The sequence below is a fragment of the Ceratotherium simum genome, chromosome 18, assembly GCF_057802395.1.
Source record: "Ceratotherium simum simum isolate JZ-2026a chromosome 18, ASM5780239v1, whole genome shotgun sequence".
In the NCBI taxonomy this organism is placed as follows: domain Eukaryota; kingdom Metazoa; phylum Chordata; class Mammalia; order Perissodactyla; family Rhinocerotidae; genus Ceratotherium; species Ceratotherium simum.
Genome location: NC_141917.1, coordinates 9,675,522 through 9,688,832, shown reverse-complemented (window position 1 = coordinate 9,688,832; position 13,311 = coordinate 9,675,522). Strand labels below are relative to the sequence as shown.

Sequence of the window (13,311 nt, the reverse complement as noted above, 5' to 3'; positions counted from 1 at the left end):
CCTTTTCCAGTTACTTAAGTTTCATGTGCTCTGGGCACCACCCTTCTGTGTTAGCGCAATACCACCACCAGGTAAACCCAGCTCATATTTCCTCATCTCAGCCATGATGACTCCAGGGACGGGGTGCAAACTGCTCACAGCAGCTGTCTCTTTACTCTGTGTTGCATATTAGTTTTTACCAAAACCAGCACTCCTTAAGGGAATTGCTGGAAAAGTGCTTGATGATTTTATTTGGCTATTTCCAAAATCAAACCTTTCTCACAGTACCAGGATTTTCTACCTTGGGAATTATTTTAAAGAGTGACATTCCTTCTGAAGACAATTTCAAAAGAGAAGTTGTCAGATTTTGGGGGAGTAATGGTAGTAGTGTTCAAGCAAATTAATTTCCTCTCAGGGAGTAAGTGCAAGGGCACAAAACTTGTTTGGGGATGCAGATTCATTTTAATTGCATTATATTATAGGAACATTTTGTATGATACCAAAATAAGACTGCCTTTTGGAGTCGGTGATTTCTTCTGGTTTCCAGGCTGTGAGAGTAAATAGCTGTGTCCATATGCATGTGTGAGCCTAATGCCCTCTGCAAACTTACCCTTGCAAAGTCCAGCAAATTCTCAGACGTTTTAATCAGCAGTGTGTAGCTGGTATTACTACATCATGTTACCAGAACAATCTGGTTTAGAAATGGATTTCTTCAAAGACGTCATCTTAAAGCCATGTTCTGTTTTTCAGTGTTTAAAAGTTATTAAGGCTTCTTAACTCTTTGGAAGAATGTTCTTCGGTCATTGCTTTTATTGTCACTGCCCAGTCACCACTTACTCTTGTCTGTACCTCATTCCCTCAGACACCAGCCCCAACTCCTCCCTCACCAAATCCATCATCATGTCCTTGTGTTGTGGATCTTCTGTGGCCCTGGCCCTGTTGCCTCTGCCTTCCTTTGAAATGTGTTCTCCAACTTTGCCTCTCATGACGCTTTTTTTTGGCCGGGAGCACTAGTCCCAGCAGTGACCTTAGTCACCACAACCAGGATTATCTGCAGAAGGGAGACACCGTGAATTCTGAGGTTCGCCGGTCTGATGGTAATCCCGGAAAATGAAAAGTGATGAATACGGCTGATGGGAGAGCAGACTGCTGATCCAGAGTCATTAGGCTGCCCCCTGGGAAGCCACGAAACAGGGACTCCATTTCCCCATTCCTGACATTGTCGACCTGGCTGCCCAGCATTCTGGGCAAATATTCCTCCTGACCCAGAGTTAGGGGCCTCGCTGACAGTCTCCAGGAAACTTGGCAGGTCTAAATGCATCTTTACAAGGACTGCCCGTAAATCATGGATCTGCTTTACAAAATATGGTTTTCCTCAGTGACACTGCTTACTCATGATTTGAAGTCAAGATTCCTGAGAGAGTCCAGGCTGTCAAGTCTTTTGTTAACTGGCTGTAAGCATTGCGGGTTTTTGTTTTGATTTTTTGTACTGCCAAATCCCCAAAGAATGAGGATTAAATAAGTTTCCAAGTTCCGAGAATGTTTTCCCCTTGTCACCCCATGCCATCCCTATCCCCTCTACAGAAGATACAATGTGAAGTGATGGGAAAGAACTATGCTTGGTATTGAGGCTGATGCCACACTCCGATCCAAGAGTGCCATATTTTCAGGGGCTCAAACTTCCCCAAAAGAACAATGTCATAATTGTGAACCAGAGAGTTTTCTGTACAAACAAAAATACGACAATGACAGATCTCTAATATAATGTCAAGGTAAAATACTCCTTGTAAGAGGATTGCAGAGAGACCTTCAAGAACAAACTCCTCAGTGGTACATGGAATAGTAGATTCTAGTGAATGGTTTACTGAATGAATGAGTGACTTAATACATGGAACTCGAGTACTGTTAGTTAGTGAGTGTTGGGAATAATGTATGTATTGCCTAAATTCCCATTTCGATATTCTTTCTACCACACTTTGAAAAATATCCTCCCCTAAAACACTTCTATAAAATAGAACTATAAACACACTCTGCAATTACACAGGAGGCCAAAGTGTACCACTAAGTATATGCATGCAAATATATAGTATAAAAATCACAACTGTAGTATATCCTAAATCTGACCCATCTGAAACTTATATATAAACTATAATGCAGATGAAATATTTAATTTATAAGAGCTTTGATGAGTTATGTATATTGCTTGTCTCATTAAAAAAAAATTCCTACAGGTTTTTTTGGAGGTATAATGTACATAAAGTGTCCATAGAAATTGGAAGTAATGTGTCATTTTTCTCTTGATGAATTTCCCATAATGAGAGGCAAGAAAGGAATGACATTTAATGTGCACCAAACTCTACCTGTTAAAAACTATTTAACCAGCGTGTCTACTTGACAATGTTCTCCTTCCTTGTTAATTTCACCTAGATGGGTCCCCCATTTTGGAGGAGAGGAAAAACAAATAAAGTAGTCCTTTGGGTTGAGTCTGATCGAAAGAGCTGAGAATGAAGACACCAGCAGAAATTGTCCCTGTCAATAGCCCATAGTGATTCAGGACAGTATTTCGGCCCAATCTTCTCCAAGTATTTCTAAAAATATTTATATTGTTATTTTTCTTTTAAGGGTCTGATCATCAATAAAAAAAAATTATTTCAATTCTCAGTACATGTACACACACATTTCCAAATATCCTTAGGGAGGAAGGGTATACTAGTTATTAGTTAAAAAAAAAAAGTGAAGATTTGTAATTCTAACTTTAAAATTGGATTCACAGTTTTGTAGTGTTAACATACATTTTGTGTGTGTGTGTGTGTGTTTGTGAGGAAGATCAGCCCTGAGCTAACATCCTTGCCAATCCTCCTCTTTTTGCTGAGGAAGACCAGCTCTGAGCTAACATCTATTGCCCATCCTCCTCCTTTTTTTCCCTTTTTCTCCCCAAAGCCCCAGTAGATAGTTGTATGTCATGGTTACACATCCTTCTAGTTGCTGTATGTGGGATGCTGCCTCAGCGTGGCGGGAGAAGCGGTGCGTCTGTGTGCGCCCGGGATCCGAACCCGGGCCGCCAGTAGCAGAGTGCACGCACCTAACCGCTAAGCCACAGGGCCGGCCCATATAGCGTTAACATACTTTTAAGGTAGAATTGAGCTTCCATGACAGTAAAGTGGGAGAAATTCTATGTGGGTTGAGATGTGTTTATTATTTTTAATACAATGACCTAGGTAGTAATAAACCATCCCATGAATTTTGCAGTAGGCTTGAGATATAGGGTTTTGTATCTTTAACTGGGGAAAAGTTGCTAATTATGAAATTACATAATGAAACAAAACATAAACAGAAGAGTGGAACTCCTAAAAGATTACTGTTTTTGTCCAATCGGTGCTAAAAAACAGATTTCTCTGTTTAGCCAAAGAATCATTCTTAGGCACTTAATACTCCAGAGGCCATCGGAATGGAATATAACACCCGTGGATTATTTATTGTAAACTGCAGAAAGCCTTATACAACTGCGCAGTCCAGTCAGGTAGCCACTAGCCCCATTTGCCTATTTAAATTAAAATTAATTCAAATTAAATGTGTGTTCAAATCCAGTGCATATTTCAAGTGTCCAATAGGCCCATGTGTCCAGCAGCTACCAGATTGGACAGAGCAGACATAGAACATTTCCAACATGAACAATACCAATCTTAAGGAGTATATAAATTTTTATTGTTTATGTTTATATTTTTTCATGTAAAAATATTGGCCAAATTTCACCAAGACCCTAAAATATTTAAAAGAATTCCAAATAGGCTACTATAGCCTGGAGCTAGTGTGGCAGATCTCAAAATTTCTACAGATTTGGGGGCCATTTAAAGAATCTGTTGAGACAATAACATTCAGCAGAGTTAGCACTCCTGAGACTAGAAGTTCCAGCAGATTAAAAGGCAAACAAAATGTTTGCAAAATGTATTCAACATTTTCCTGGTAGCCACGCCACTCTAATATTTAAATACTAGAATACTACATAATATTTTTAAATTTATATTGGTATGCTTTAGTGTTTATTTTATTAAAAATTACGCTACTTGGTAATAGCGTCATTAATGTCACATAGGGTTATTATTAATGTTATATATCCAAGACGTAACAAAAAGCATTTGTTCTGTTGTAAGCAGGGGGCTCTTCTTAGACCCTCTGGGGTTCTTTCTCCTCTTATGCTCCTGTGGGGAGGATTTACAGAAATTCCTGTCTGAGGCTTTTCTGCCACTTACCAGCGGGGTTCTGCACAGCTAAATGTTGCTGAGGCCCCAGCAGAGGCTCAGAAGAAAAGAGAAGGAAGAAGGTGCCTGTCTGCAGCTCAGCAGGAGTTCTCAGACCACAACATCTGCCTCCCGTGGAGATTGTTAGAAATGCAGACTCTCAGGCCCCTGAATCAGAATCTCTTCCAGATCAGTGGCTTGCAAACTTGAGGCAGCCCCATAATTACCTTGAGAACTTGTTAAAACAACTCCCTGGGCCTCTCTCCCAGAGTTTCCAATTCATTAAAGGTGTGACAATGCTGATTCTGATTCTGATGGAGGACAGGGACCACACTTGGAAACCACTGCTCTCACTTGTCCTCCTAGTTGGTTGCACATTGGAACCACCTGGTGAGCTTCCTAAAAGCCTGATGCTTGAGTCCCCCTTCCAGAGATTCTGAGTTAAATGGCTAGTGTAGAACATGGGTCCTAAGATTTTTTTAAAAGCTCCCCCTGGAGATTATAATATGTAGCCAGATTTGAGACGCCCAGCCTATATATATTTCATAGTCAGAACTTCTACTGGGGGGGAAGCAAAATTGGATCTAAGCAGCAACCCCTATGATTCTGGATGATGCTAGAATATATCTCTAGGGTTCAGGGTGAACACACCAGTTCTACCGAGCTTCTCCATCATCTTCTACACATGAAAATCCTCACTACCAAAGCCTTGGGACCAGGTTTATTAGCCACTCCTTCATTCATTCCACAAATATTCACAGCGTCTCTGCTATGAAGAGACCTTGCTGTAGCTAATGGAGGCACATCATTGAACAGAATCATGGAGCTTACATTTTACTCTCACACCTATGTTAAACTCAAAATAATTGCTCTGTGGTGTTAAAGGAAAAACAGAGCTAGACAGTGGTTAAAGTGGTAAATACAGATTTTATTCAGGAAAAAAACTATCGCAATAGGGGAAAAGAAACCTCAGTATAAAACTGGGGCTCAATTCCAAATACAGCAAGGAAAAGTGGGAATTTATAGCCAAGGAGTCAGGGTGGGGTCAGTGGATGGAAAATGAGTAAGAGGAAACATCAGGAATCAGGGAGATTCCAGCTACAGAGACCTAACAAGATTCTTGCTGAAGCCAGGCCAGGGTGATCAGACATCTCCTGGGGGACAGTGGAGGATGAGGAACTAGAGCAGATATGGAGAGTGGTCAGACATCAAGAGTGGGGATTCTGGCTAAAGTGACTTAGCAGGATTCTTGCTAAAACTGGATGACGCAGAGATGAACACAGAAGCCCAAAAATCAGGGCCTAGTGATTGAGAAGAGAGTTCAGAGGAGCCTGATTAGAGTTTGGTTAAGGAACTAATCTTTGTCAGTGGATTGATAATATATATATATGTATTTATACACACATATGCAAATATATAAAATATATACATCATATATAAACACATATACATGCACACACACACCCCTCACACAGAGAATGTCTTTCAACAAATTGTTGTCTCCCTTTTGTTCCGGACCGGATTTTGATGTTGCTCAATTAACTCCCTCAGGTCTTCACATGAACCTGACTTCCCAGATGAAATTTGGAATGCTGTGTATGTGCGGATGAAAAGTGCCCAGTCTGTTATTTGCCAATTGCCATTCCAAAACGGGTGGAGAGGAAGAGTTGAAACTTTTAATGGGTAGCATCTGTTCAGTCTCTCTCCCTCTTCCCTCCACCTCATGTGCTGCCTCCTCCCCACCCAATTCCCATCCCTAATTTCACAACCTTCTTTCCCGGCTTCTGCGTGTGTGTGTGTGTGTGTGTGTGTGTGTGTGTGTGTGTAAAATCCTACTCCCTTTTCACACCAGCCTGCTCTCAAAAACATCTCTGCTCCTCCGGGAAAGCCTGGAAGATCCCAGACCTCCTGCCCAGAAGTGGTTGACAATGTAGTGTTTTCATTCGAATGCAAATTCGTCTCTGGACAAGATTCAAGGAAAGTGCTTTCCCCTCCAACTGTCTCTCCAGCTCCACCCCAGCCCCTGTTGTCTTTTGTGTTCTTGTAAATAGATGAGAGGCGACTGGCTTTCAATTTGAAGACACAGCTGCAGGGGGCTCTTAAAAGCAAGCTAGAGAGAGAGATGCTGAAAGATTTGGAGCCCAGCATTAAAATCTAGAAAAGAGGCTTTTTTAGTCTTTGCATTTACAGTTGCTCTGATTCCTCTAGAGAGGCTTTTTTTAAATACTGTAAGACCAAGCGTATTTATCCCGACTTAATATTTTCCCCTCCTTTTAACTTTTCTTGTCCAAAAAGAAGAATCAACGCAACAATAGAACAGAATAAATTCTACGAAGTATGTTTATTCTTGATGTTCTCCAGATAAGTATGCAACTAGGCCATTTTGGAAGTAGAAACTGTATCCAATGAAATGACCGTGGGGGTGGGGGGAGAAAAAGATCTAACGCCTGAATTTCTCTTTAAATCTAACAGATCGTGATTGCATTCAAGTAGATCATGATGGCCCTGTTGGGTGGCCTTTTAAAATCTTTATGTGACTAATGCGATCACTCTGCTATTACACATCTTAGATATGTAAGCGGGATACTGTCCCATTCGCCAGACGTGATTCCCATCCCACTGTCAGCCGGCCTTTTTGCGAGCTGCTTTTTCTTTCTGTAGGGAAGGAAAGAAGATCGGGGGGCGTCTGCGTCTCGATGCAACGCGCAGTTTTGCTCTCCAGGCCCCCGAGCGCCCAGGTTTCCCTCCCTCGCCGGGGCGGGCTGTGCGGGTGGGGCCTTTTGCTTCCCGCTGGCTAAGCGCGCGTGTTCTCTCCTCTCCCGCGCACAGGGCACCACGAGCCGCGCGGGGCACCTGGCGGGGCCCGAGCCCGCGCCGCCGCCGCCGCCGCCGCCGCGGGAGCCGTTCGCGCCCAGCCTGGGCAGCGCCTTCCACCTGCCCGACGCGCCGCCCGCCGCCGCCGCCGCCGCCGCGCTCTACTACTCGAGCTCCACGCTGCCCGCGCCGCCGCGCGGGGGCTCCCCGCTGGCCGCGCCCCAGGGCGGCTCGCCCACCAAGCTGCAGCGCGGCGGCTCGGCCCCCGAGGGCGCCGCCTATGCCGCGCCGCGCGGCTCCTCGCCCAAGCAGTCGCCCAGCCGCCTGGCCAAGTCCTACAGCACCAGCTCGCCCATCAACATCGTCGTGTCCTCGGCCGGCCTGTCCCCGATCCGCGTGACCTCGCCCCCCACCGTGCAGTCCACCATCTCCTCCTCGCCCATCCACCAGCTGAGCTCCACCATCGGCACGTACGCCACCCTGTCGCCCACCAAGCGCCTGGTCCACGCGTCCGAGCAGTACAGCAAGCACTCGCAGGAGCTGTATGCCACGGCCACCCTCCAGAGGCCGGGCAGCCTGGCAGGTAAACGGCTCGCTGCCCACCTTCCGCGGCTCCACCACGGGGGCACCTAGGCGCATGGTGGGGTACGGTGCAGGATGGAGGCAAACAGCTGGGCTGGAGCAAACTCCAGCTGGGCGTGTCTATGGGCCAGTGTTCGGCAGCTGCGGGGTATAGAGAATGCCAGGAATAAGTTGTTAGTATCCAAACTAAAATATGACAGTTACTTCTTTTTGGAGATAGTGCAATCTCTCAAACTCCAGTTTCTCTTTCTCCCTCTCTCTCTGTCTTTCCCCCCTCCCCATCTGAAGACTAAGACATCCATAAAATTAAATCAAATTTAATAAAGAATCACATAGACCTGTTGATTGTATCTGGAAAAAGAGCAAAGCAAATAAAAATCACAGTGTTTATATGATCAGCTGTAGTTATCTACATTTAGTTGTAGAAAAAAGTAGGGAATTTTCCCAAAGCAGACATTCAATTTACATAAATTTCAATAGTAGTGACAAAGTAACCAATGATAAATTGCCTTGAATTTTTACTACTTTGTTATGGCTGGAATTTGTTATATTTTGTCTAAATTTAGTCCCTGGGAAAAGTAAAGGACTCCTCCATATCTGTCATTGAATTTACATAGATTCCAACAATGGGGGAAAACTAACCAATTATGAAGTCCCTTGAATTTGTTACCTGCTTATTAGAGGGATGGAGGGGCTGGGCTGGACTGGCCTTGGTAGGGAAATCTACTTTTCTTTGCCGTTTCAGAGGAGGTGACATTTCTATGGTCGGTATGCCCATCAAAGACCGGGCTGAGCTGGTGATTCTCTGCCGATAGCACCATATGTTCAGCTTAAACAAGACACTATGATTGAAAGACTAATGTTTTGTCTCCTAAAACACCTGACAGCTAACCTGGATTTGTTGTCGGTTTTTTCCCCCTTATGAAAGTATTTGGTAATTGTGTCACTCTAGTAACAGATGCTGCGTTCGTATGTTTTCTTTCTTGACATAAATAGATAACTGTGAAGATAAATAGGATAAAAAAAGGAACCTGTTGTGTTCGCAAGGCAGGTGTCCAATGGCTTCTTTAATTCGGCACAGTAATTGCCAGTGTGGACTGGCCTGGTATAAAAGGACGCAGACTGGAATTCTGCTGCCCCAAATTATGCTAGGTATATTTACTGAAATGAAAATAGTCTCTCTAGCTCACTCCTTCTCTCTCTTTAATAGAATTTTGGAGGTAGACAATCATTAATGCCAACCCAGTGCCAGTACCAAAATATCTATAATGTAGGGACTCAGGAGTAGCAAGCTGGTTGGAAGAGGGGGCTGGGAGGCATATGGAAAGTCTGGAACAACAACAAAGTATGGAAACTTTGTTTTGTAAGTTTGTAAAATAAGTTACTAGGTCATGTCAAGGAGCAGGGAATTGGTGGAATTTGTGGGAGACTAAAGCCACTTGACACCTTTCCCGGGCACCATAGAGAGGAGGAAACTGAGTCCCAGAGAGTCCAGGTGACTTACTAAAGGCGGTTTCATTTCCTGCACAGACCTGGGGACAGAGACCAGAAGTATTAGCTTCCAACTCTTTCTCCCGCTGATTATACATGCTAAACTTGTGCGTGTTCCACTGTATCATTTTAGTAAAAATAGGGAGTGTGGGTCTGGTGGAGAGGTTGGGGAGTGGAAATGGGGCTGAAGAGAGCCTAACAGCTCGTTGTTTTCTTGAATTTGGGAAGAGGTTTTAAAAGTAAATATGTTGTGAAAATTGCTTGTACTCTAATATCTGGAATGAATGTTTCTGAGGGTTTGGGTGTGTGTGTGTGTGTGTGTGTGTGTGTGTGTGTGTTTGTGTCTATTTGGGGGTAGGGAGGCTTTGGCCAGAAAGAGGAGAACTTCAGTTGATCAGCACAATTCCATGTGCCTTTACTTCCCTCCCTGGTTCCACCTGTTCCACAAAATTCTCTGACCATGTTTCATTTTTGTTACCTGATAGAAAAAAAATCAACGTGCCATTGAAGATTCTTAATTTTAGAGCTCCAATGAACACTTTTAATGTTTGAATTACTTTGTTGAAAATGCATACTTTGAAATATTCATTTAAAGATTTTTTTCATGCAAATTACTGCTGGCGGTTTTTGAGTTTAAAATTATTCTATAACTCTGCATAAATACTTGCGTTGCATGAGATCATACATCCCATTTAGAAATTAGCAAGCTATGGCCCAGGAAAGGTGGGGATGCAGACGCAACGTTTGCGAGAGATCAGAAATATTGGAGCTTTTGGACTCCATACCTAAATCTGTGTGCTTGATAGCATTCCAGGCGTCGTAAAGTTTGGAGCCACCTGGTTTGCTAATTGAAAGCACAGTTACAGTCAAGACTGAAAAATAGCTTTTGGGTTTTCAGGGTTCTGATTTTGGAGATTTATCACTGATAACTAGGAAGTATGAATATGGGATGGGTAGCGACTTCCACTACTGAATGTTTAATCCATTCAATAATTATTTATTAAGCACTTCTTATGTACTGACACTGATTTAGACCCAGGAGAATACAGTAGTGATTGTATCAACCAAAATCCCTGGCTCGTTTCAAACGGAGAAGACAGAAAATCATCAAGATAAATACTTTTGGTAGAGTAGCCAGGGAAAGCTGTAATTAGAAGGCGACTTTTGAGTCAGTCATGAATGAAGTGAGGAAGCTGGCCATGTTAATATCTGGGGTAGGGCATTTGGAACAGAAGGAGCAGCTAGTTCATAGACTGGTAAACGGGAGTGTGTCTGATACGTTTGCAGAACAGTAAGTAGTCCAGTGAGGGTGGATCAGAGAGAAGGAGGACAAAGAAGTGACCTGAGGTCAGTGAAGTGACCAGCGAGGTGGGTGGGAGGCCAGATCAGGGAGGGCCTTGTAAGTCTTGATGAGGACTGTGCTAAGTCCATGGGAGCTATTGAGGATTTGAGCAGAGAAGTGACACAATCTGACTTAGTTTGTAATAGGGTCACTCTGGTGACTGTGTGGAAAATACACTGTGAGGGATCAAAGACAAAAGCAAGAATACCAATTGGGAGGTTATTGCAGTAATCTAAGCAAGAGATGATTGTGGCTTGGGCTATTATTGGTAGCATTGCAGGTTATTAAAATTAGTATAATTCTGGGTGTATGTATATGGTAGAGCTGACCAGATTATCTCATGGACTGAGTGATGATGGTAAGAGAAAGAGGACTCAAGGATGCCACCAACCCAACAACTGGAAGAATGGCATCGCTATTGACTGAGATGAGGCAGGCTACAGAGAGATATGGTTGGGTTTGAGGACAGTGCTGGTAAATATTAAGATCTTGGTTTTGGACAGGTCATATCTGTCTGTCAGAATCAAAATGCACATGTGAAGTAGATAGTTGGATATGCAGGTCAGAGTTCAGGGGAGAAGCCCAGGCTGGAGATAAAAATTAGGGAGTCATCAGCAGACAGAAGGTATTTAAGACCATGAGTCTAGAAGAGATTACCTAGGAATTAAGTACAGAGAGAAGAGGTCCAAGGACTGAACACTGGTGGCTCCCACAAATATAGGGGTCTGGGAGTTGAAAAGGAACCAAAAAAGAAAGAGTTAAGCCAGAAGTGTAGGTCAGTGTCATTTCTTAGAAGCCAAGAGAAGGGCATGTCTCAAGATAGATCAATAAGCTACGTCCAGGGCAATTAAGAAGTCAAGACAAAGGAAGACTACTCGATGGCATTGGTTTAGCGGTGTGACATTGGTGACCTTGGAAGAGCAGTTTTAGTGAAGGGTGGTGGTAAAGACCTACTGGGAGGAAGTGTCTAAGAGAGAATGGGAGGACAAAAACTAGAGACCAAAAACATGCATTACATTTTCAAGGAGTTTTTCTTGTTAGCTACAAACATTTAAGAAATTTAGAAATTCTGAGGATTTCAGGTCTTCAGTTGTAGTGAGCATTTGATAAGGAACATACATTCACATTTTTCACTAGATCTTCTCAATGGCCAAACATTATAAAATCTGCCTGCAGATCTCAGAGTTCTAGCTATCCGGGAAAACACCGCAATTCAGATTAAGCCTAGAACCTAGTGTAATTTCTCAGATGATAATGTCATCCGAGTCCAAAGAGCTCTTAGAACTTTTCCATTATTTCTTTTTTTTCTTTTTAATCGTATCTCTTTTCACTGTATAGTGGTGTCTGGGTGGAAAGCCAGCTCTGCCTTATTGGAGGTCCCTAATGTTAGGTGCAATACTCACCTGCTTGAAATTTTTCCCTCATGCAGGGGATCGCAGTAATATCTATCTACTCTTATACTTTCAGACATAAATAAGGTAATGTATATAAAATACTGGCACACTGACTGGCTCACTAAAAGTTAACTTGTATTATTTAATAATACCTACGATACAACTTGGATGTGCAAGGAAGAAGTCATTTGCTTTTACTTCAAACACAAAGGTCTTTTGAGTCCCCAAACATGCCAGTTTCTGTGTTGGGTATACAAAGATGAGTGAGGGATAATCCTTGCCCTCAAGAAACCTAGTTGGGAACAGGTATAAGAATGGACAATTTTAAATCCATGCTAGGGTGAGACAGAGGCTGGTTACTATGGGAGCATGCCAGAGGAGCACGTTACAGTGGGGATCAGATGTGCGCCATGGATGCTTCCTTAGTGTGGTGGCTCCAGAGCTAGGCAGTATAGACGGAACTAGTGAGAAATGGTAGCTGAAACAAAGTCAAAGAGTAGAGAAGAGATATGGTGAAGAGTGAGCGGTGGGAGAGGGTAGAGACTACCAGTAGATCACTGTTTCTTGAGTGAGAAATGAGGGGGATCGTGAGAGATGAGGGAGAAGGAGATGAGTCATAGGGCTTATAATTTCATCCTTCAAGCAGAGGGGTGACATGATCATTTTTGCATGCTAAAAACTTCATTCTGGGGGCTGTGTGGAGGATGGATTTACAAAGAAAAAAATAGGCAGGGAAACGCTTTGGAATAGTCCTTCCCTACTCCCAGATCTAGTTATCAAAACTTTCCCCTACTTGCTTTGAAATGGGACATCTCAAAGATTATCACTCATGAATAGTAGAGGAAGAGGAAGTCTAAATAAATGACATAACCTAGTTTTTACATTTTTCTGACAAATAGATTGCTTAATTTTATTTTTTATAATTTAAAAGTTAAATTTAGGGGCCAGCCTGGTGGCGCAGCAGTTAAGAGCACGCCTTCCACTTCGGCGGCCCAGGGTTCACAGGTTTGGATCCCGGGCGTGGACGGACACACCCCCTGTCAAGCCATGCTGTGGCGGCATCCCATATATAATAGAGGAAAATGGGCACAGATGTTAGCCCAGGGCCAATCTTCCTCAGCAAAAAGAGGAGGCTTGGCATTGGATGTTAGCTCAGAGCTAATCTTCCTCACCAAAAAAAAAAAAAAAGTTAAATTTATTCATTCTATGCATGATGAATAAAATTATGTTAAAAAACCCAGATTGCAATATAAAGCATTTGCTATATGCCAGGCATTGTGCCAGACACTTTGCAATCTATATCTCATGTAGTCTCCAACGACTGAACGGATCCCTGTGATTTTTACTCCCATTCTACAGATTCAGAAACTGAGGCTTATCAATGATAAGTTTCTTGTTTGGAAATGACAACGATGTGATTTGAACCTAGATCACTTTGAGTCCAGCTTCTCTATACTCTTAAATGTACATA

The 13,311-nt window shown here is 43.0% G+C and overlaps 1 protein-coding gene across 12 annotated transcripts in view; it reads left to right on the top strand.

Annotated features, from left to right (window-relative positions):
- The window catches only part of CTNND2 (catenin delta 2), an 879,093-nt gene that overhangs the window by 499,609 nt on the left and 366,173 nt on the right, over nucleotides 1-13,311 (top strand). For all 12 annotated transcript variants that reach the window (XM_087443138.1, XM_087443127.1, XM_087443130.1 and 9 more), the window contains one exon: nucleotides 7,047-7,614. In XM_087443138.1, the coding sequence (XP_087299264.1) occupies nucleotides 7,047-7,614 (568 nt within the window). The remainder of the gene's footprint in view (nucleotides 1-7,046; nucleotides 7,615-13,311) is intronic.